Source organism: Mustela erminea, chromosome 13, assembly GCF_009829155.1.
Source record: "Mustela erminea isolate mMusErm1 chromosome 13, mMusErm1.Pri, whole genome shotgun sequence".
Classification (NCBI taxonomy): domain Eukaryota; kingdom Metazoa; phylum Chordata; class Mammalia; order Carnivora; family Mustelidae; genus Mustela; species Mustela erminea.
The window spans coordinates 85,086,806-85,111,081 of record NC_045626.1 but is presented as its reverse complement, the minus strand read 5'-3'; the positions used below and the strand labels follow the sequence as shown (position 1 = coordinate 85,111,081).

At 42.5% G+C, this 24,276-nt stretch overlaps 1 protein-coding gene across 4 annotated transcripts in view; it reads left to right on the top strand.

The window, feature by feature from the left end:
- The first annotated feature begins 1,257 nt into the window (after positions 1 to 1,257).
- The window catches only part of ANAPC5 (anaphase promoting complex subunit 5), a 44,485-nt gene continuing 21,466 nt past the window's right edge, over positions 1,258 to 24,276 (top strand). The window contains exons 1-8 of one of the 4 annotated variants that reach the window (XM_032309043.1): positions 1,258 to 1,601; positions 4,870 to 4,949; positions 5,415 to 5,524; positions 6,379 to 6,571; positions 15,197 to 15,284; positions 18,414 to 18,515; positions 19,487 to 19,677; positions 23,590 to 23,671. In XM_032309043.1, coding sequence (XP_032164934.1) covers positions 1,395 to 1,601; positions 4,870 to 4,949; positions 5,415 to 5,524; positions 6,379 to 6,571; positions 15,197 to 15,284; positions 18,414 to 18,515; positions 19,487 to 19,677; positions 23,590 to 23,671 — 1,053 coding nt within the window. In that variant the 5' untranslated portion in view covers positions 1,258 to 1,394. Of the gene's footprint in view, positions 1,602 to 4,866; positions 4,950 to 5,414; positions 5,525 to 6,378; positions 6,572 to 15,196; positions 15,285 to 18,413; positions 18,516 to 19,486; positions 19,678 to 23,589; positions 23,672 to 24,276 lie in introns of those variants that run through there. The other 3 variants (XM_032309042.1, XM_032309041.1, XM_032309044.1) reach the window with 3 other exon arrangements.

Here is a 24,276-nt window from a genome sequence, read left to right as displayed (position 1 = left end):
CCTCTTTTACAAATAAGAGACAGTTACACAGATATTGTATATGTTAAAAGATACAGAGTTGTATGTCCAAAATACATGTAATTGTATGTCTAAAGTGTACAGAGTTCTCAAGATAGGGAATTAAGGTTTTCTATTCCAAGTTACCAATAACTTGCTTTTGGGCACAGGAATTTACTCTACACATTTCTGCCTCATAATACTCTTAGTCTTGTGAACTAAGGCCACATATTCATTCATTATTCTATTAAACATACAGCGATTGAGACAAAAACAAGGTACTAGGCAGTGTGTGTGTGTGTGTGTGTGTGTGTGTGTGTGTGTGTGTGTATGTAGCCAAAGTTGAATAGTACCTGGTTTTTCTTTCAAGGGTCATTGAGATTAGTACGGAAGGCAAGTCATTATTAATAGTAATTCAGAAAAAAAATAGTAATTCAGGCTATAGAGAAGCCTCTTGGGAGAGATACTGATGAATGGGAGGGGAATAGTAAAAAATTGTTTGAAAACATCGTCTAGGGATTGATTTTGCCAGGCTACGAATGCCAGACTAGAGATCTTGTAGTTTATTGGGTAGGAACCCAAAGTGGTATCACCCTCTATGACTCGGCTGTCTCTAAATGACATTTGTGAAATAGTGAGAAAAAATGTTTCATCACGTTTTAAAAGAGCTAAATGAAACTTCCAAACACTGAGTTTAGAAATTAACATCATGAAACATACGAATTTTAGTGGTGCAAATTTAATTTCATTGCTTTTAAACAGGATTGTTTCAAAATACAATTTTTTTTTTAAGATTTTATTTATTCATTTGACAGAGAGAGGTCACAAGTAGGCAGAGAGGCAGGCAGAGAGAGGAAGGGAAGCAGGACCCCTGCTGAGCAGAGAGCCTGATGCGGGACTGGATCCCAGGACCCTGAGATCATGACCTGAGCCAAAGGCAGCAGCTTAACCCACTGAGCCACCTAGATGCCCCTCAAAATACAATTTTAACGGTTTTCAAATCAAACAAATTGGCAGCTCCCCCAACCACCCCAAACAGAGACGTTCAGCTGCGGCCCTCAAGGCATCATCTTCCTTTCACTGTCCCGCCCCAAGGCGCTCGGGAACTTACTTCTTTCGCTCGAGTTTCTGTAGGGACTCAGTTTTGAGGTGCACCATCTTTGCCCCATCCCGCACAGCACCCCTGGATATTCTAATTGGCTGTAGCCCTCCCATGTGCTATGGTTTACCTTCTCTGATTGGCCAATGGCTTGCCGCGAGCGAGGATACCCGTTTCCTGGGCTACAGCGAGGTCCTGTGGGGGCCTAAGGAAGGTGGTGCGCTGCTTCAAGCCGGAACCCGGGCGTGGCGGCCGCGCCGTGGAGCGGCCGGGCTCCCGGACTTAGTCCCGGGGCACGATGGCCAGCGTCCACGAGAGCCTCTACTTCAACCCCATGATGACCAATGGGGTGGTGCACGCCAACGTGTTCGGCATCAAGGACTGGGTGACGCCGTATAAGATCGCGGTGCTGGTGCTGCTGAACGAGATGGGCCGCACGGGCGAGGGCGCCGTCAGCCTCATGGAGCGGCGGAGGCTCAACCAGCTGCTCCTGCCGCTGCTGCAGGTGAGCGGCCCCGCCGGCTCCCGCTCATTCAGCAAACCTTTACTGAGCACCTGCTCTGTGCCGGACACCGCCCTGGGCCTGGGGGCACGAGTGTTCAGCCGGCACTCTTGAAGCCCCGGAGGACCTCAAAAAAAAAAAAAAAAAAAGGAGTTAATCCACCTGCTAATGACGAGTCCTTATTACTGCATCGACCAGGCGCTCTACATGCATTTTTTTGGGGGGTTCATATTTGTTTCCAGCATTTCTCAGCTGAGCGACAGGGGGAGGAATGCTTTTCCCAGATCCTCGTCTTCTAGGGCGAGGGGCTGCACGTAGTCCTGAGCGTTGGAGACGGGCGAATCGAACGGGCTCTCCGAGGACCGCAGTTACCTAAAACGAGCAGCCGACCTTGAGCACTGAACTGTTGGTTAAGCCCTTTCCATGTTTTCTTTCATTTCGCAGACTCGGGGGATAGCAGGTCCCGAAACCTCGTTGGGTCTCTGGTTTCTCTCTGTAAAATGGGGACAGTAAGAGAGACTCTGTTTGGGGAGGGTTGTGTTAAATTGGACTCTGCTTCACAGTGTGTGGCATATAGTAAAATGCTGAGTGTTAGCAGTTTTCCGTTTTAGTGTGTTTTCAGGGGCCATGCACCTTTTATATCAGTTATGGTTTTTCTCATTTGTATGTGTGATTTTATGATTGACTCTCCCCTGTTAGACTGCTATAAGGGCCGTGTTCTGTGCTACTTTTGTTCACTCTTGTTATCCCCAGAGCTTAGTAGAGCACCTAAGTAAAAGTGTGGGGTAAGTGAAATGGGATATACCCTCTCGTGGCAGATGGGTGGACTCCCGGGAACCGGGAGGACTTAGGAAGTGGAGTGTTAAGCTGGAACTTGAAGGATGAGTAGTTGTCTATTGAGCAGTGGTGGCAGAAACAAGGATCTGGGGTCCTGGGCCCCCACAACAGCAATATGCTTGATAAAGGGTTTGGGGTTTTGTTTTTTTGTGGTTTTTTTTAGATTTATTTATTTGAGATAGCACGTGTACATGCAGGGGGAGGGGTAGAAGGAGAGGAAGAGGGAAAGAATCTCAAGTAGACTCCCAGCTGAGCTTGGAGTCCAATGAAGGGTTCCATCTCAGGACACTGAGATCATGACCTGAGCTGAGACCAGGTCCGCCACTTAACTGACTGAGCTACCCAGGCACCCCTAAATGGCTTTTTAAAAAATACATCACCCAGGGGCGCCTGGGTGGCTCAGTTGGTTAATCGTCTGCCTTCCGCTCAGGTCATGATCTCCAGGTCCTAGGATGGAGCCCCACATTGGACTCCCTGCTCATCGGGGAGTCTCCTTCTCCCTCTCCCTCTGCCTCTCCCCCTGCTTGTGCTCTCTCCAAATTTCTCTCAAATGAATAAATAAAATCTTAAAAAATATATGGATACATTTTATACATAAAAAATTTATATACATATATAGCCACATATATATGTGTCTGTATGTGTGTATATATATATATATATATATATATATATATAATCCGTATTAGTTGGGGGAGGGTACTGCGGACACAGATTAAGTGGCTTACCCAGTTGGTTGAATACAAGACTGGGGTCTCCATTACTTGTAGCTCCCAGTCCTAGCCACATTACTGTTATTACAAGTGTATTTTCCCCATTATTGAAATAAAAGTCATTATATTGTAAGATTCAGTAATAGAAGAAAGAAACAAAACAGTACTTGTGTTTTAGCTCCCATCACTCTGCCTTTGTTCATACTGTTTTTTCTGTCTTAAATGATCCTTTGTGGTTCTTTGGTTCTTGTGGTTCTAATGTTCCAGTCAGACTCCCAATTCCTTTGCTTAATGTTTGGCTTTAAGCATTAGTTAATTTTTAAAAACCAGTTAATTTTTAATTACTCAACATACAAAAATTTATTGTAAAAACTTCAGCTGATACTAAAATTAATGGAGTGAAAGGTCATGGTTCTTCATGTCATCTGGTCCTTTTGCCTCAGAGATTATCACTGTTAATTTTCGCTCATTTAACTCTTTATGGAGTCGCAGGTCAGAATAGAGCTTTCTAGACATTTTTAAAAATCCATGTGTATATAAATAGGTAGAAGCATATGATTGTAAGGATGTATTTGTATCCTTTTAATTTAATTTTGCTTGAATTCAAAAAATTTTTTTTTACAAATATAAAATTTTATTCTATAGCTTGCTCCTTTCATTTAACCAGTCTTGGAGAGCTTTCCATGTCAGTACATTTGAATAGAGCCACCTAATTATTTTTAACAGCTACATTGTATTCCCCAATAAGGAAAGAAATATAACTCCTAATTTTAATGTTAAAGTAAGTTTATAGGGGCACCTGGGTGGCTCAGTGGGTTAAGCCTCTGCCTTCAGCTAGGGTCATGATGTCAGGGTCCTGGGATTGAGCCCCACTTTGGGCTCTCTGCTCAGCGGGGAGCCTGCTTCCTCCTCTCTCTCTGCCTGCATCTCTGCCTACTTGTGATCTCTCTCTCTCTGTCAAATAAATAAATAAAATCTTTTTTAAAAGTTTATAACTTATTATAAGTTATGGATTAACTATTGATGGACTTACAGGTTCTTTTCAGTTTTTCTTCGTTTCAAACAACGCCTGCCAAAATACCTTCCCCAGAAGTGGAATTACTTTCCACGTCTAAAACTGGCATATATAGTGTCAACTTACTCTCCAAAAAAGATTCAGTGTTTGGTTTAAAACCTCAGTTAGATCGTAATCTTCTTGACAGCCAAGGATGCATACTCTTTGTCTCTACTGGTACCTTTTACGGACTTGGGCACATAGTGTCTGCCTACTTCACAAGGTTTTGGGAAGGATCAAATGAAATTGTTTGTGAAAAATAGGACACCTGTGTTTGAATAATGTTTTCCAGTTTACAAAGCACTTTTCTTTTTCTTACTCTTTCTCTGTCAGGAACAAGAGAGATGGTTACGATTATCTACATTTTGCTGATGAAGGAAACTAGCTTTGCCATGATTAGAAAATAGAAAGGAAGGAAGGGCAGGTCCTTGGACTACAGAGTCTATGCTTTGTTTCCATTTTAAACCTTTCCTCCAATGAACCGAGAGTGCTTTGCAAATCTGATGTATTCCTTTAGCATTTTACAGATTGGTTATTTTTGTGATTTGAAATTTCACATTTGGAATACCTGTTAAAGCAGAAGGGTTGATAAATGAATTCATGTTTACTCTTTACCATTTTCCAGCTCTTAAAATTTATCTGTAACCTCCCTGTCATCTTTATCCAGGGCCCAGATATTACACTGTCTAAACTGTACAAGTTAATTGAAGAATCTTGTCCCCAGCTGGCAAATTCAGTACAGATCAGGTGAGCTTTCTTTCCTTCTGTATATGTGAAAATATGTTTATGTAGATGAAAATTAGAAAAATGCACAAGATAATGAATTCTCTAAAAATATATCTTTGTTACTCTGTTTTCCTAAGTACTTTACTTCTCTTTTTGAAAAATGGTTAACATTAAACATACTGTTTCAAAACTTATTTTTCTGTGCAGATCTACCTTGCTCTTCTTAGTCGTTGCAGAGAATTACATTTTTGCTGGCTGATCTGTTATTTTGACACATTTTATGATCATGAAAACATGAGCAGTGATGTTTTTTAGAATAATGAGAGTGATATTTTGGATTGTCAAGTTTGTTTTATGTGCCACCATTTTATATGAATATCTAATTTGCTTTTAAAATAGCTTTATTGGGTATAACTGTGGAATGTGAAACATGAGAGGATGTTCAGAGGGACTTCCTAAAATACGCACCTCAATTTTCTCATTCAGAATCAAACTGATGGCTGAAGGCGAATTGAAGGATATGGAACAATTTTTTGATGACCTTACAGATTCTTTTTCTGGAACTGAACCAGAGGTTCACAAAACGAGTGTAGTAGGTATGACGCTCTTTTAAGGAGAGCAGAGAATGTTTTCATTGAAGTGAGCAGCTTTCTGAATCACATCTATCATGACTCTGCCATTTCTGAACAAACGCAGTGGGGTATTGGACATGTTTTAGTTGGTATTTCTTGCCTTGCCATTGTATCCTATGTTTATGTAACTGTCTTGTGGAAAAACATCTTCTGTTTTGTCTGTAATAGTCCCAACTATTAGCCTGGTCCTGGGGCCTTTTAGGGTTTCAGAGCTGTTTCTCATAGTTCTCCGGATTCCTTGTCTGCACCGTACGACTCTAAGTCAGGGTCACTATTTAAACTTTTATGAACAGAAGTGAAGTAAGACTATATCATTGCTATAGTTAATAAGGTGCATACATGAAATTTCTTGAGGCTTTTCTATTAGGCTTATATCCATACTTCATTCGGCTTTTTTGTGGGATAGTTTTTATGTCATTCAACATCAGTTATTCTATGATCTCCCGTGTGCCAGGATCTGGACTTACAGGAAAGATAGGGACCTTCCTCTTGTGGAGATCGCATGCTGGTAGGGTGAGGCTAGATGGTGACAAGTAAACAAGTAAATAACATAATTTCAGATAGTTCCAGTAGCCACGAGAAAACATTTTGGATGGTTAAAGATGATAGGGTGTGGGGGCAGTGGGGTGAGCTGGGGACTGAACCCTGTATAAGATGAGGAAACCAGTTTTGTGAAAGATGGGGAAAGAACATTCTGGGAGGAGCGAATAGCAATTGCAAGTGTCTCTTTGATTCTTTTGCAGGCAGAGTTGCAAGAAACAGTATCAACGTTATGTAGCCTGGATTTTAGTTAATGCCTTCTCCTGTGTATTTTCTAGGTTTATTTCTGCGCCATATGATCTTGGCCTACAGTAAGCTTTCTTTCAGTCAAGTGTTTAAACTGTACACCGCCCTTCAACAGTACTTCCAAAATGGTGAGAAAAAGACAGTGGAGGATGCTGACATGGAACTGACCAACAGAGAGGAGGGCGAAAGAAAAATGGAAAAAGAAGAACTTGATGTGTCTATACGGTAATTTGGGTTTTTTGGGTAGGCATCCCTTTCCTGTGAAATAGTATAATTACGGGCATAGTAAATCCTCATTCATTCAGAGCTCCCATGCTGCCCGCTGTCTTTTTGCCCCTTTAGATCCAAGAAGTTGACCCGTATGGGTTGCATCAGTGGGCTTCTTGCCTTCTGATTTCTTACTGGGAGGCAGTAGTGGGCCGAGGAGAGTGGGGTCAGGTTGTTGATCCGCTGGTTCCCTTCCCTCAGGGCCATGGTGTACTGTCTGTGGGGTCACAGCTTCTCTCAGGTGGTCCTCTCTGCGTTCTTGTGGGATCGGGGAACTAGGAAGAGGTTCCCAGGCCTGGGGTGTCAGGTTCCCCACTCACCAGCCCTGGGAACTGTATTGTCCCTTACAGCTTCTCTGTCTCCTGCCCGGAGTTTTATAAGTGGTCCTTTATTAAACTCTTCTCAGATCACCCCATCTGAATGTGCCATTTGTTTCCTGCTGGGACCCTTCCAGACCTATAGTGTTCCTTATGTCAGAGTGAGTTAAGAGTTGATTAATTCAGTGAAAATGTATGGCGTGCCTATTAAAGTTTAAGCAGAGGAGATGGCGTGCCACTGCTCACCTAGTTGTTGAAGCTCAGAACCTCAGAGTGTCCTTGGTTCCCCCTCTCTGTCACCCCGACAGCCGGTCCCTCAGCCCAGGCACTTGTTCCTCCACGACAGTTCGGTCTTAGTTCACTTGTCTCCATCGCCACTGCTGCCCCTGCAGCCTCAGCGCCGCATCTCCACTAAGGCTAGACTTCTCCGGCCTCCCTGCTGGCCTCCTTGCCTCCGCTCTGGTCTCCCTGCAATGGTTTTCCTGCAGCATCGAAGGGAGCCCCTGTGCACGTAAACCGTACCCTTCTGCCCCAAACCCGCAGCGACTGTTGTTGGTGTTCGGACCAGAATCCCAGCCCGTCACGGCCTTAGAGGCTGTGTGTTCTGCCCCGGTCACCCTCCGCCTCTTTCTCCTCACTCTCCACCCTGCCCTTCGCGGGTCAGCAGCTCGGCCTGCTTTCAGCTCTGCTAATACTCCATGCTGACTTCGGCTCCAGCTCCGGCCTCATCACACAAGCCTTCCCTGAGCACATCTCTGGAGTAATCTCCGTCCCAAATACTTCTTTAGTTCCATCAAGGCACTCCTCACGGAGTAACTTTTCACATTTATTTGCTTACTCCGTTGTATCTGTCTTCTGCCTTGGCACCCCTTCAGATCTAAGACCCCTGTCTGTCTTGCTTCGGGGCATCTTTCCCAGTGCTTAGTGTACTGCCTGCCTCACAGAATGTGTCGGTGGGTATGTGCTGGATGAGTGACTGCAGAAAATCAACACACACAGCCTGTCGCCCGCACTGCCCAGTGGTCCCTAAAGCGCTTTTTACTGACTTCCTTCACTTCACTCCCTCACTTCCCCTCCCCCCACCTGTTACCTGTTACCTGGGATCACCTCCCAAGTAAACTGCTGCCGCTGGGAGAGAAGGATACACACGTGCGTATATACGTGTACAGTATATGCCATATATGTGTATACGTGTACATATATATGTGTACGACATGTACATATATATGTGTACGTGTATACATGTGCATATATATGTGTACAGTATATGCTATATACGTGTGCATATATGTGTGTACAGTGTATGCTATATACGTGTATATGTGTGTGTGTATATGTGTACAGTATATACCATATATGTGTATATGCGTGTGTATATATATGTACAGTATATGCCATATCTGATCTCGAGGAGCCCACAGTGTGGTGAGGACGACTGGCATCACAGATCATCACACTGCAGCATGCTCAGAGCTCTGATTTAAGTAAGCCTTGCCTGCCCTGAGGAGACCAGCTAAACACCGTCGGGGAATGGTTCGTTCCTAGAGTGGCCTTTGTTTGATTCCATGATTTGTTGAGCACATACTGGGTGCAAGAGCTTATATACCATTAGTACTTCCAAAATCTCACTCACTTAGAGCTGCTAGCAAATGCCTCTCACGTAGTGGAGGCAGAACACTGTAGGCTTGAGTCTGGCTCTGGTGACAGACTGCTGGCTTAGGGTTTCGGCTCCTCCACTTATCCTCTGTGTGATTCTGGGCCAGTTACTCACCCTCTCTCTCTCTGTGCCTCAGCGTCCTCATCTGCAAAACGGGGCATCCTGTCCCCTCCTCAGAGGGGTGTTGCAAGCATTAAATGTCAGATCCATGTAAGTGTTTGGAACTATGCCTGGCACGTAGTAAACGGCCAGTGAATACAGGCGCTCTTTTTCTCTAGTTTCTCTTTTAGCTCAGCTGCCTCAGGAGTGCATCCAGGCCGCAGGGTCGTCCTTGCTCTGGCTACTTTATCTACTTCAGGTTGCAGAATGTCACTTCCTGCGAAATGTTAAAGTTCAGACTTATTTTGGTTTGCCTGTCTCCTAAATCAATCCTATGTAATTAGGTCTAACTGCATCATTTTGCTTTTATCCTATTCTAAGAACTCATCTTTGTGTGACCCAGTGTATTTACTATGAAGGTGTATCGTTTCATGTCAAATCATGATGTTGTACACCTGAAACTAATGTCACACTGTGCACACTATACTCAAAAAAAAACAAAGAAAAAGAAAAAAAGAAGAAGAAAGTCTACAGTGAATTACAATGTATAAAAACTTTTTTTAGGGGCGCCTCAGTGGCTTAGTGTGTTAAAGCCTCTGCCTTCGGCTCAGGTCATGATCCCAGGGTCCTGGGATCAAGGCCTGCATCGGGCTCTCTGCTCAGTGGGGAGCCTGCTTCCCTTCCTCTCTCTCTGCTTGCCTCTTGACTACTTGTGATCTCTGTCAAATAAATAAAATCTTTAAAAAAATTATATATATAGATATATAATTTTTATATATATTATATATATATATATATATTTTAAAAGGTTTCTTATTTATTTATTGTCAGAGAGAGCGCACAAGCAGGCAGCTTCACAGGCAGAGGCAGAGAGAGAAGCAGGCTCCCTGCTGGACAAGGAGCTCGATGCGGGACTCGATCCCAGGACCTCGGGATCATGACCTGAGCCGAAGGCAGCGGCTTAACCGACTGAGCCACCCAGGCATCCCTTTTATTATATTTTTTAAAGAATTTTATTTACTTATTTATTTGACAGACAGAGATCATAAGCAGGCAGAGAGGCAGGTAGAGAGGTTGAGCAGAGAGCCCGATGTGGGGCTGGATCCCAGGCCCCTGAGATCATGACTTGAGCCGAAGGCAGAGGCTTTAACCCACTGAACCACCCAGGCGCCCCCCACAAAAAAACTTTTTTTAAAAAAATAGGGGTGGAGAATTTTAAACATAAGAACTGAGAATCAAATTGCATATATATTACAATTGTATGTCTTCCCAGCGATAAAACAGAAATGTTTTTTCACTTAAAATATACAATATGCAGAATGCTCTGTAATGGTTAAAAAATGTATACCAATGTAAATTTTCATAATTTTCCAGTAAGTGACATTTCTGGACCAAAAATAAAAAGGTGTATGTATAGTTCCAGAAGATAGTGTACATATAGTAACTGAATTTTGTCACTGAAATTAAAGAGATACACTATTTAAATATTTTTCTTGGGGCGCTTGGGTGGCTCAGTGGATTAAAGCCTCTGCCTTCGGCTCGGGTCATGATCTCAGGGTCCTGGGATCTAGCCCTGCATCGGGTTCTCTGCTCAGCAGGGAGCCTGTTTCCCTCTCACTCTCTGCCTGCCTCTCTGCCTACTTGTGATTTCTCTGTCAAATAAATTTAAAAAAAAATCTTAAAAATAAATAAATAAATAAATAAATATTTTTCTCAATTATCACAATTTTTTGTCAACAAAGAAATGGTTTTACTTGTAATAAGATTTTATTTTATAGAATATATTTACATTAAAAAAAGAAAATATATTTACATTCATTTCTTGTTTTTTAAAGAGGAAAATTTTATTTTTTGTGATCTTTTCTAATGTTTTATTGCATTATGAAAAGCTTCTTAATTTAGCTCTTTTCTTTCTGTTTACTTTCTTTCTTTCTTTCTTTTTTTTCATTATTGGAATGTTTTCAGGTCTCTTTTCTTCAGGAAAGTTATTTTTCTTGTCCTGGATATTTGTATTAAAATTAGAAAGGAGTGGGGCGCCTGAGTGGCTCATTCAGTCAAATGTCCGACTTGATCTCAGCTCAGGTCTTAATCTTAGAGTCGTGAGTTCAGCCCCACATTGGGCTCCATGCTGCGTGGCGTGGAACCTATATGAAATAAATAAATAAATAATAAAACAAATTAGAGGGGCGCCTGGGTGGCTCAGCGGGTTAAAGCCTCTGCCTTCAGCTCAGGTCATGATCCCAGGGTCCTGAAATTGAGCCCTGCATCGGGCTGTCTGCTCAGCAGGGAGCCTGCTTTCTCCTCTCTCTCTGCCTGCCTCTCTGCCTACTTGTGATCTCTGCCTGTCAAATAATAAAATCTTTAAAAAAAAAAAAAACACACAGATTAGAAAGGGGAAAGAAAGCAATATTGCATAGCTTGCAAATCTCCCATCCCACAGTGAAATTATTCTTATCTGGATGGAGAAACCCAACCGCTAATTAATTGATTTCCCCCCACTGTTAGTTTAGAAGAGAGGGAAGAATTATTTAGTCCACGGATGTTTATCATTTATCAAAAAAATCCCATCACAGAGGAGAGGGCATGCTGAAATTGAGCCTGTGTTTCATTTGCCGGCAGTTGCCAAGTGCCAGCAGTCAGGACCGGGCTGATAGGATTAGCCCGTGTGAGTCTGCCACGGAGGCTATGGGTCTGCAGGCTGCTGTAATTACAGCCTCCCTGTGCTCCTAAAAGGACCTAACAGAAGTAGAAATTCTCTGGTAATTCTTCCCTTGCCAGTGATTTAATATAAATCTCCCAGACTCATTAATTTATTCAGCAAATACTTCCTGAGTGCTTCCTGTGTACCAGATACCATGGTAAGAGGCTGTGTTGTCACCAAGGGGAGAGGGCCCTGTCTTCATGGAGTCCTGCGCAGAGGGTCAGATAATAGAGAGGCAACTGATCAGTAATGTAGTTTCAGAGCAAGGCATTGCCTTTGAGAGGAAATGGAACCCTCAGGTAGAAGGTAGAGAGAGAGTAACTGGGGTCCGGCTGAGGAGGGGCCCTTCAGACCCAGAGCCGGGTGATGAAGGAGCCAGGAGAAATTGCCAGAGCACATGGCATACACCCTGCTTCCAAGACAGGACAAGCTGCTTGTTGGAGGCACAGATGGAGGACTGTGGTTCGGGGAGAGGGGCTGCCTCATGCCCTCTGTTCACCTCAGAAGGGTGAGGTCCTCGCTTCCTCCTTGAATGTTTAATAACCGTTTCTGTCCCGGTCCCTCGCTGCCCCTGCTTCTGTCAATATCCTGCTCAGAAACCTCGAAGGATTTCAGTCTCCCCAGCTGGTGTTCAAGGCCTTCCACAGTTGACCTTTCTGCCATTACTTGCAGTTTCTCAGCTTGGATCCTTTATCCTGGTCCTGGTCTTGTCCTTTGTTTCCCTTTCCGGGAACACCTTCTTCGTCATCATTTTCTCCGCTCCTTCCCAGCTTGCAAGTGATTCTTCCCATTTCTCAGTGCAGAGTTCATAGTCACATTTGGCATTTATCGCTTACTGCTGTCTTCTCACCTGCGTGAGTCTCAGCCTTCCCCAGGACTGTAAGCCTGTTCACACATTGTGTGGCCTCCCGCACCTAGACCAGGGTTTTCTGCACTGCAAATATCCAAAAACAAAAAATAAAATCTTTGTTGATCGATTAATCTCGTATTTTCAAAATTTCAATGCAGTGGTAGATTTAAGACTTTGAGAGGAATTTCCAGACTCCTGAGTGTCTCACAAATGCCATATGCTATGTTCATATTAGAAAAGTACATCTTTCCAGCTTTTGAGTGCAGTTTTATAAGGTTCATGGACTTAAGTAAAGCCCATCCACGGACCCAGCTTAAGTGCCCTTGATTTCTAGCACTAGTAAGTCTAAAATTCTGTCTCAGCTAATAATTGGGTTTATAAGCAAGGTACACTTGAGCCCTTTTCCCAAATAGGTAGCCTTTTTCCTAAACTGAATACCTCTGTGGCTTCTAACAAGTTACTTTCTTCTGCATGTATGTGTGGGGCCCTGAGGAATCTGGAGGAGTCATTGAAGGATGGTTTGGGCCATGGTGTTTTTACTTGCTCTCCCCAAGCTGGTTCATGTCACCTATGGTTACCACTGTGGAGGCCAGAACCGAATTCGATCTTCATTTGTGGGGACTGTACTTCCTTCTTTACAGAATCAGTTTGCAGGGGCACCTGGGTGGCTCATTCAGTTAGGTGGCTGCTTTTGGCTCATCGTGGTCCCAGGGTCCTGGGATCGAGCCCTGTGTCAGGCTCCCTGTTTGGTGGGGAACCTGCTTCTCCCTCTCTCTCCCCCTGTTGCTCCCCCTGCTTGTACTCTCTCTATGTCAAATAAATAAATAAAATCTTAAAAAAAAAAAAAAGAATCAGTTTGCATTGATGCTGATTTTCTCTGTGCTCTACTGACTGAGCCGGCCAGGTGCCCTGATCGAGGAAGCGAGGACCTCACCCCTCTGAGGTGAACAGAGGGCATGATCGTTTAGAGGCTGATGGGACCAGTATTGTGTGTCCAGTTTCATTCAGATGAATTCATTAATTCATTCAATCAAACCTCTCTCCAGCCTTTTTTTTTTTTTTTTTTTTTTTTTTTTTTAGAGTTTATTTGTTAGAGAAAACGAGAGAGGGGAGGGTCAGAGGGAGAAGCAGATGCCCTGCTATGTGGGGACCCCGATGCGGGACTTGATCCCAGGACCCTGGGATCATGAGCCGAAGGCAGACACTTAACCAAACGAGCCACCCAGGTGCCCTATCACTAGCCTTTCTGTGTGCAGCCATGTTTCTTCCAAGCCTTGGGTTTACCTTGGTTACGAGATATGTTAAGAGAAAAGGGCTCCTTACTGCCCAGTAACTGTTTTCCGTTTGAGAACTTGGCCTGAGAATTCGTTTTCCATTTCCCTCCAGGTCACTGTTGTGTCACTGATCTTTGTTAGACCTGGGTTGGGGCTTTCTCTTGGCAGCTGCAATGATTGCAGAATCTGATACACAGCCTTAGGGATTGTTAGGTAATATTTATCAGAAATGAAGCCAGGAGAATATTAGAGCAGTACCTCCCGACGTGTTTTCCGTGGAACACTCATGCTTCTTGAAAGTTTTGAGGAAAGGATTCTTTGTTCAATGAGTTTGCTCAGTGGTACATTAAACAAAAGTAAATAAACTTTCTTTCTGTTGGATTTCTCTCACCTGCGTCATGAATCTCCAAGCAAGATAGAGTGTGTAACGTTCCCCAAATTTTGTAACGTCAGAAGCATTTTCTTTCAGAATACCCATTCACATATCATTTACACAAAAGTTGGAGAACTGCTGTATTAGATGCAGAGTGCATCTAATGAAAGCATTCTTTATGAGTAAATATTGATTTTTATACTTCCCATCATGCTATACAGGAGTCCATTTCTTCAGAGTCTCGGGGCAAAAGGGTGTTATTACTCATATTTTGGTGTCAAAATAAGGCTTCACTCTTGTGCATGTGTAGATTTCTCAAGCCCAGGTTTATATCCCTATATCCTTGTCTGTTAATTCTGCATAATGTAAATTTCTAGGGAGATATTTCTTAGCAGAAGCCACTTTTTTCCTGCTCTTGAGTACACCACATCTTGTATCTGTAACAAGGAGATAGAAACTCTTCATTCATTCATTCCGCAAACTCTGAGTGTTTTGTTCCTAGACATGGTGCTCAGTATTGGCGTCCAGCTGCAAGTAAGAGCAGGCGGGTGTGGCGATGCATCCGCGCGTGCTCAGCCTCTCCAAGAGGCAGTGGGAGCTCGGTGGGAGGCGTCAGCAGAGATTCTTGGAGGACATGACACTCGAGTCAGTCTCGAATAATGGGTGGGGTACTGCAGTCCAACAGCGGGTGGGACAGTGGGCCCTGCAGGCTGAGGAAGCAGTGGGGGCATCTTGGCGCATAGGAGATCTATGAAGTCAGGCTGGGGGTGTGCGTGAGAAAGAAAAGGCGAAGGATTGTGTTGTGGCTTGGACCACTCATGGAGCTTTGCGCCTGCCCTGCTAAGTAGCGTGGGCTTATTCTGGAAGCTGGGGGGTACCACTCAAGGGCTTTAAATCAGGCATACCATGAGAGATGTGTACGGTGGAAAGATCCCACTATGTGGAACTTAGGTCTGTAACTCTCCGTAATTATATTGTGCAAACTGTGGCAGGTCATTCCACATCCCCATCACTGTTTGTGGATGATTTTTTCTATTTCTGAGAGGAGAGAATTAATTGTAAAGATTTTTGAGCTCTTCTAATGAAGTTATTGACTTCGTCAGCCTCACCATTCTTGCTGTTGGGTAATTCATTTTTGTTTGTTTGACTTTTTAAGTTTTTATTTTAATTCCCATTTGGTTACCGTACAGTGTCATACTAGTTTCAGGTGTACGATACAGTGGATTCAGCACTTCATATGAAACCCAGTGCTCACAACACAAGCACTCCTCATCACCTGGTTCTTCTATCCTGTGGTGTAATTCCTTAATAGTTTTGTTTTATTTTCTTCCAGAGAAGAGGAGGTATCTTGCAGTGGGCCTCTCTCCCAAAAACAAGCAGAATTTTTTCTTTCTCAACAGGTATGTTAATTCTGTTATTTATCCCAAACTTTTATTTTTTTTAATTTTAAAAAAGATTTTATTTATTTATGGGGGGCACAAGCAGGGGGAGGAGCAGGCAGAGGGAGAAGCAGGCTCCCCGCTGAGCAGGGGGCCTGACACAGACTCGATCCCAGGACCCTGGGATCATGAACTGAGCTGAAGGCAGATGCTTAACTAACTGAGCCACCCAGGTGCTTCTATCATAAACTTTTATTATTTATTTATTTATTTATTTATTTTAAAGATTTTATTTACTTATTTGACAGACAGTGAGAGAGGGAACACAGGCAGGGGGAGTCGGAGAGGGAGAAGCAAGCTTTCTGCGGAGCAAGGAGCCTGATGTGGGGCTCGATCCCACAACCCTGGGATCATGACCTGAGCCAAAAGCAGATGCTTAACAACTGAGCCACCAATACACCCCATAACTTTTAATATTCTGTGGAGGGATGCCTGGGTGACTCTTGGTTAAGCATACAACTCTTGATTTTTGGCTTTGGTCATGATCTTCGGGTTGTGGGATCAAGCCCTACAGCAGGCTCCACACTCAGCAGGGAGTCTGCGGGAGAGTCTCTCTCTCTCTCCCTCTCCCCTTACCTCTCCCCCTGCTCTCTCCCTCTCTCAAATAAATAAATAAATAAAAATTTTAATAAGTAAAAACACGTCCTGTGGCATTATATGTCATCACATGTGGCTATCTTGTTAGTAGGTTTATTAGTGAATCTGCATTATTCCTTTGTCCTCTGTCCTCTTTTCGTCACTAACAATGCAGTGTGATTATGTGTTCTTTATGATTTTGTGTGTGATTTTCTCTCTCTCTCTTTTTTTAAAGATTTTGTTTATTCACTTGGCAGGGGGAGAGAGAGAGATCACAAGTAGGCAGAGAGGCAGGCAGAGAAAGAAAGGGAAGCAGGCTCCCTGTTGAGCAGAGAGCCCGATGCAGGACTCAATCCCAGGACCTGAGATCATGACCTGAGCCGAAGGCAGAGAGAGGCTTAACCGACTGAGCCACCCAGGCGCCCCTCTTTTTCAGTCTTTTTTAAAACGATATCATTTTTTAAGTAATCTCTACACACAACATGAGGCTTGAACTTAAAACTCCAAGATCAAGAGTCGAATGCTCTACTGACTGAGCCAGTCAAGTGCCCCATGATTTTATTTTTCTTAAAGTTACAATATATGTTCATTTTATAATAGTGTGTGACTAACACAGCCCAAAAACCTGATTTGGAAGACTGACTTCTCTTTCCCTAACATTTTATTATGGACATTTTCAAACAGAAAGAAAAGTTGAAAAGCATTGCACAGTGAATACCCACATACCTGTCACCTAGATACCACAATTTCTGTTCTATTCTCTCCTTATCATACACCTGCACATCGCTTATCCTGCCACCATTTCATCTTTGATGCATTTCAGTTTGCAGACATCAGTACATTTTACCACAGACATTTCTTGCTGGTGCTTTTGAGTTGTACTTTTTCATTTGCTTGGGAACAGAAGCTGAATATTTTTCTCCCATGTTGTTTTCAAGTATAGGATTTTGATGTTTTTTGTTCTACTTTCCTAATTTTCCTTAATTTTGTTAGTAATTTTTCTTTCTGCAGAAAGGTGTAATGTTTAGGTCTAGATGAAAAGTGAAAGGATCACCCTGCAGATGAATTTCAAACAGATTAGAAAAACCCATCTAGACAATTGGTTAAGTGTGGAAGTGAAAATATAGCTAGATCTTAACCTCATCCTCACACTTCAGTACTTTACAGATGGATTAAAGGGTAAATGTGAATATGTAAAGCTGTAATTAAACTGGGAGGAACGACATATTAACTTTTAAGTGATCTCTAGGTGGGGAAAGACTTTCTAAACATAAAAGCAATGGAAGAAAACATGTGGGAGAAGATCATTTGATTTTTCAACATAAAAATTAAAGTCTGCATGTCAGAACACATTCTAACAAAACTAAAAGGCAAACAATAAAATGGGGAAAAGTATTTGCAATAAATATGATGGTCACAGGGTTAATACTTTTGCTTTAAAAATCATATTTTCAGAGACTGATGATGAGACAAACTTTATAATATTAATGAAAAGAGCAGGAAGTAAAGTGATATACCATGTTCTAATTTTGTTAAAAATATGGTATAGGTGTAGGGTTGCCTGAGTGGCTCAGTGGGTAAAAGCCTCTGCATTCAGCTCAGGTCGTGATCCCAGGGTCCTGGGATCGAGTACCGCATCGGGCTCTCTGCTCAGGGGGAGCCTGCTTCACCTTCTCTCTTTCTGCCTGCCTTCTCTGCCTACTTGTGGTCTCTGTCTGTCAAATAAATAAATAAAATCTTTAAAAAAATATATGGTATAGTGTATAAATGTATGTATCACATATATATCCCACACACATAGAAAAAAGACTGAAATAAGACACTGATATATTAATAGTGTTATTTCTGGGTGGAGGTGTCACAGATGATTTTTGTTTCCTCTGTATGCCTTTCCATGTTTCTGGAATCTTCTATAACATATAACACATTCAAATGGAATTAAGAAATTGTTATTTATAAATACAAATTTGTCTAGGTAAAGTTGAAGTGTCTGTAACAAGGTTAAGTACTAATACTTAATTTAGAATTCGTTTTCTACATATTTTGTATAATCCTTGCTGGCACCATCTACATGACACAGTTAACCAGGAGTAGGGCACCTGAGTGCTATGAGGCCCCTGGCAGTGCTGGATGGAGGTATATTCTACCAGTCATGAGGGTGGTCACGGGCTGGGTTGGGTCATACTGGTACTTTTCATGTAGTTTGAAAAGTACTGCAGGAAGGGTTAGTTCAGGGGGCTTATGGGCACGTGTAGGGACTTACAGGACCTTACCTAGTCTAGGAAGTGATACAAGCAAGTGGCAGAAGTCTCAACTGGGGCCTGAAAAAGGAGCAGGAGTTTGTAGGGCATGCAAGGAGCATGCGACTGGGCAGAGGTAGTTGGAAGGCTTTGAGTTTTAGAAAGAGGAGACTGTTTTGTGTGGTCAAGAGGAGATAGTGGCTACGAAAAAGGATATAGGGCATGCTGGCTCGTATATATGTCTTTCCACTGAGCTGTCATTTTTAAATTTCAGGCTTCTTTGTTAAAGAATGATGAGACGAAAGCCCTCACTCCAGCATCTTTGCAGAAAGAACTGAACAACTTGTTGAAATTTAATCCTGATTTTGCTGAAGCGGTGAGTCTTTCGAGTTGGAAAGCCCCAGTGAGGCTACTCTATATTGAGGGGTTGAGGAGCCATGCAAATGAAGACTGGCCTGTTGGCCCCATTTCTTCAAAGGAAATGTTGGCAAGTCAACAAGCCTAGGTCACAAAGCTTTTCCTCCCAAAACTCACCTCTGCGCCATTAGGAGTTTCTTCAGTCTATTACTGTTCTTGTTCATGCTTTGTCTCTCTGAGGCTCCGAATAATGGACAGATGATAGACTAGATTGATTTATTTTTTTCAAGTTTGGGGGCTAAAAATTCTTTTCCTTTCTCTTTTATTAGTTTTTTTTTCTCCCCCAAATAATTCCATTACTTACTGGATTTTTTACCCTGAACACTTCCTTTTCTTTCTTTTTTTTTCAAACTTTCTTAGTAGAGTAGTACCTGGATTTGATGTCTTTATTCACATGCAGAAATATATCTGATTTGGATCTGCCTGTTGGAGGGAGTTTAATTCAGTGAATCAAACAAAATGAACATAGTGTCAAAATAATTGTAAGATAATTAACTTAGTATACTAGTTAAAGACTCACTGTGTTATGACTTGGACATTTACAGAAATTAATTTTGTAATTTTTATGTGAACTCAGGAATTAAAATCTTTTTAATTTGAGCTCATAGTATTTCTCAATGCCTGAGCTCAGTGAGTCCCCCAACCCCATCACCTAATATAAGCGGTGGCATAGTGGATGTATATTTACGATAAAACTCTGATGCGAGTCCTAATGGGGTGCCCATTTTTCATTTGGGGCCTCCCTAAGGAGGAAACAAACCACTATATCTTGAACTTGTTTTATCCCGCCTGTGGGGCAAGGTTAGGCTAAGCCGTCTTGCTAGGAGGGCTGGGGGTACACCGGTGTTTGCAGCCAGTGGGACGCTCTGAATTAGCCTCACGCGGGAGGAAGCCGAACGTTTAAAATACGTGCATTGTTTCTTGTTTCAGCACTATCTCAGCTACTTAAACAACCTCCGGGTCCAAGACGTGTTCAGCTCCACACACAGCCTCCTTCATTATTTCGATCGCCTGATTCTCACTGGGGCCGAAAGCAAAAGTAACGGGGAGGAGGGCTACGGCCGGAGCCTGAGATACGCTGCACTGAACCTGGCTGCCCTGCACTGCCGATTCGGTCACTAGTGAGTCCGCAGGTTTTAGTCCCCGCAGACACCCAAGAGATTCTCAAACTTAAACTTCCAGAGAGGGAAGCACTTTCCCTGGACAGAAGGTGACAAAAATCTTCTGCTTAAGCAGTCTGCCCCCTAGTGTCACTGTTGAGCATTACTGTCTTCGTGCACGGCCTCTTCCTTACTTCTAAGAACAGCCATTGAGTTAAAAGGAAATTAGGTCATTAGGCCAGAGATTCCCAAAAGGATTTTTCGGAGGTAATATTGAGGTACAAAAGCTATTTTCAGTTTTTCAAAAAGCCAAAAGGAAGTAATACTTTTACTGGCTAAAACTCTATACAGCTTGCTAAAAGCCACATGTTTGTGCTTTTGGATAGAATTCAGGCAGTTCAGTGGGGTGATGCTGGCTTACCCATTGCTAAGATATGCTTATGATTTTAATGAATAAAAATAAGATGATTTCCCAATTATTAATTAGTAAATAGAGTTATGTGGATAAAAACATGGAGGGTATTTTGGAAACAATGAAATAATGTGAATAAGGGTGAAAAGGTAGTGAATTATTAATTAAAAGGGTTCTCCCCCGCCCCCACGGCTTTTTCTCCTTTGAGAGAAATGTGGTCTCTGCTACAGGCATTTTTGAGTAGAGATTGTAGGGTGTGTTAATGGAAATAATAATGTCCAAAGTTCAAGAATTGAGACTTCTACCCATTGCTTTTTAGGTCAGAAATTCTATATCTGATCATCACATTTTCAAAGGGACATAGGCTGGAGCTGGTGTGGGGGACAGTCTCCTTGTAGGCATTCCAAGACATTGTCATGGAAAACTGTTTGGGAAGGATATGAGAATGGTGAACCTAGAGAGAACATGATTTAGCCAAGCACGTGTTCGGCATGTTTATGTCATAAAAGGTCCTGTGAAGAAAACTTAGATGACCAAGAGTGCAATTCCTCGAGAAGAATAAAAGCGGGGAGTACAAGGGAAGGGCTGTGCTTTGCCCATGGTAAGGAAGTTGGTCCCACATGGAACCTGTGAGGAAGGGTCGGCGAGGTGCTCAAGCCTAGACCAGATGTCAGAAAGGGAATTCAAGCATCAGATTGATAGTTGGACTCAGAAAGGTTCGAGTCTACTCTAAAGTACATGGTTTTATGAGAATCTATGTTATCTTTTGATCAACTTCTTTTTGTCTGCCCAGCTATAACAGCCTCTTAATCGGAAACTTCTGCTTTTTTATGTTCTCATAATAGACAGCAATATCATTTGTAGTATTTACTGTTAACTGATTTCTGTGTTCAAAACAGCTTCTGCTAGGGTTTGGAAATTTGTATTCAGCCTCCTAGATACAAATAGTCTGTTGGTGTACAGAATTTATATATTTACAATAGGAGAGACAACTAACTGCATCAAGTTAATTGCTAATTAATGTACTCCATTAGCTTCTTTGATTCTAGTCCTGGAGCTGTGGCCTGTGTAAAACTTTGTCACTTAGCTTTTAGGCTTGTGAAGATTTCTTGGAAGTCATTATAGTTGTTTACTGAGCATCTGCTATGTACTGGGCATTGTGTTAGAGTGTTAGGCGCTGAGGGTACAGGAGGCAAAAAAAAGGGAAAAACACTCTGTTGTCATGGAATTTATGGTGGGGAGGTAGATGATAAAAAAAACACTAAACATAATACACAAAGGTGATAGATGAGAATAGGGTTGGGGAGTGCTGTTGTTTTAATAAGGGATACCCCTCCAAATATATGCACAGATCACTCCGTCCATGATAAGGTGGCAGGTCAGCCCTCCCTAGCCTCTACTAACTTCATATTTGAATAGAGATTTAAAGCAGTCTTAATCTACCTGGGAATCTACCATTTGGTAGATCTAACTATTCTTCCTCCCTGGAAAAAGTAATCCCTTAGTAATCCCTCTTTAGTTTTAGCATACTGTCTATACAGTTCTCTCAAAAGACTTTCTTTCTTTTTTTTTTTTTAAAAGCTGAAGCTATATATATATATATTTTTTTTTTTTTTTAAGAGTTTATTTATTTATTTGACAGGCAGAGATTGCAAGTAGGCAGAGAGACAGGCAGAGAGAGAGAGGGAAGCAGGCTCCCCGCCGAGCTGAGAGCCTGATGCGCGGGGCTCGATCTCAGGACCCTGGGACCATGACCTGAGCCGAAGGCAGAGGCCTTAACCCACTGAGCCACCCAGGTGCCCCTCTTTTTTTTTTTAACTTACCATTATTTATTTGGTCTTCAGATATTGAGTAAAGTTAAATCAACTGATATTTATTGAGGGCCTGTGGGTGATGATATGCTTCATGTCCTCAGGTAGATTATGTCCTATTGCATCTCAACAATGAAAGGAATTTAAAAGAAATGTAAAATAGGTAAAGATGTATCTGACCTGTTTATTTATTTTTTTTAATTTTAAAAAGATTTTATTTATTTATTTGACAGAGAGACAGGGAGGGCCCACAAGCAGGGGGAGTGGGAGAGGGAGAAGCAGGCCTCCCGCTGAGCTGGGTGCCCCATGTGGGGCTTGATCCCAGGACCCTGGGATCATGACTTGAGCCAAAGGTGGGAAGACAGAGTCTTAATGACTGAGCCACCCAGGTGCCCCTGTTTCTGACCTCTATTCAAATCAGTGGTTATTAAGGAACAATCCATTTCTCCCCAGTTAAAATGGGTTATATGAGGCTTATGCTAATTTTAAAGAAAATTCCTTATGTAAATTTTTCCAAAATAAGTAATACCCATAGAATTTCTGATTTGATTTTGAAATCTTCCATAGCCCTGCATTTATAGAACTTCTTTTCTGTGACTTGCCACTAGGAAACCCAAAATTTAAGAGCTCGCTCTCTCTGGGCTTATAAGCTATCTCAAGAAATAAAATTAACACAGATTAAATAAATAGAAAGTGATACACAGTAGTATTTAATTAAGAACTGCAATGTGGGTTACAGATAGTATTTCTGTGGGTGTTTTCAGAGGTGAAAGCTCAGTGGGGCCAAGGATAGTTGGCTAAATTTCCACAGAATCTGAGATTAAGGGAGACATCTTAGATGGAGTGGAGCCATGTCAACAGAAAAAGAATCTCAGAAGTGAATATCCTCAAAATACTTTTTAAAACTGGTTTTGAAAAATTACCAAAGTAAGAAAGAAAAAATTCACATAATGGGGAAGGGAGTGCAGTGAAAAGTGAAATGTTGTATCCTATCCTTGCCCCTCCTCCTAGGGGTAGACAATTAAAATACTCTTAGAGATCAAGAAAAGCCATTCCTCAGGGTGCCTGGGTGGCTCAGTGGGTTAAGCCTCTGCCTTCGGCTCAGGTCACGATCTCAGGGGCCTGGGATCGAGCCCTGCATCGGGCTCTCTGCTCAGCGGGGAGCCTGCTTCCCTCTCTTTGCCGGCCTCTCTGCCTACTTGTGATCTATCTCTCTGTCAAATAAATAAATAAAATCTTAAAAAAAAAAAAAAAAGCCATTCCTGGGCACCTGGGTGGCTCAGTTGGTTGGGCAACTGCCTTCGGCTTAGGTCATGATCTCAGAGTCCTGGGATGGAGTCTCACATTGGACTCCCTGCTCAGCGGGGAGTCTGCTTCTCCCTCTGACCTCTCCCCTCTCATGCTCTCTCTCTCTCTCAAATAAATAAAATCTTAAAAAAAAAAGGGGGGGGGGGAGAAAAGCCATTCCTTCTTGCCCTTTGTAGTAGAAATCTACCTTAGAAAGGACCTGTTCTGTGTCTCTACTATGAATGTTTCTTGCTGCTGGGGGAGGGAAGTGCCTCTGACAGAATAAGCGGAATAAGCTCGGCATTACAACTTCCAACCCAGAGGCTTCTATTCAGATGAATTACTGTACAGATGCCTTGCTGTTACATTGCTTGGACATGTTTGTGATTGTTAATGAGTTGTTAACGTTCGGTCTTTCTCTAGTCAGCAGGCAGAGCTCGCCCTGCAGGAGGCCATTAGGATTGCCCAGGAGTCCAACGATCATGTGTGTCTCCAGCATTGCTTGGTGAGCCGCCCCCTCCTGTCTCGGGAGTTCTGCCTGTGGATTGAGTTGGCCTTCGAATGGCGTCATTTGAATTGGGTTGTTTTGCAGTTGGAAGGCCCTTAGCAGTGAAAGGAAACTAGTTAGCAGAATTCAGAAAAGGCAACCTATCGTTATTATCTTTCTTAATCCATGATCTCTGTTTTGCTTTGGGAGGCATTTCTTATCTAAAATTTTAATCCAAAGCTACCACCTTAAACATTGGTATTAACAAAAAGGTGTATGCGACACCTGGTAGCTGGAGGAGACATTGTCCTGTGAAAGCATGAGCACCAAGCAGAAGGAGAACACGGAATTCATTGAACATTCCCTGAGAATCTCGATTTCTCAATTAAAGGCCGTATGGGAGCTTCATGGTTTTTTTACGGAACACTTGCCACTCATTGCTGTCAGAGGTGAAAATCAATGACGGTTTAGCTTAGTCTGAGTTTTAATGTGTTCACTGGTTTTCATTTAGGTTCATACTTCGTGAAAGAGTAGTTTCAAGGATTTATCTTGTCCCTTGTTAAATCGTTCTTATAGCCATGCTGATATTTCAATAGAATGTTAACCGTTATCATTGTTAGAAT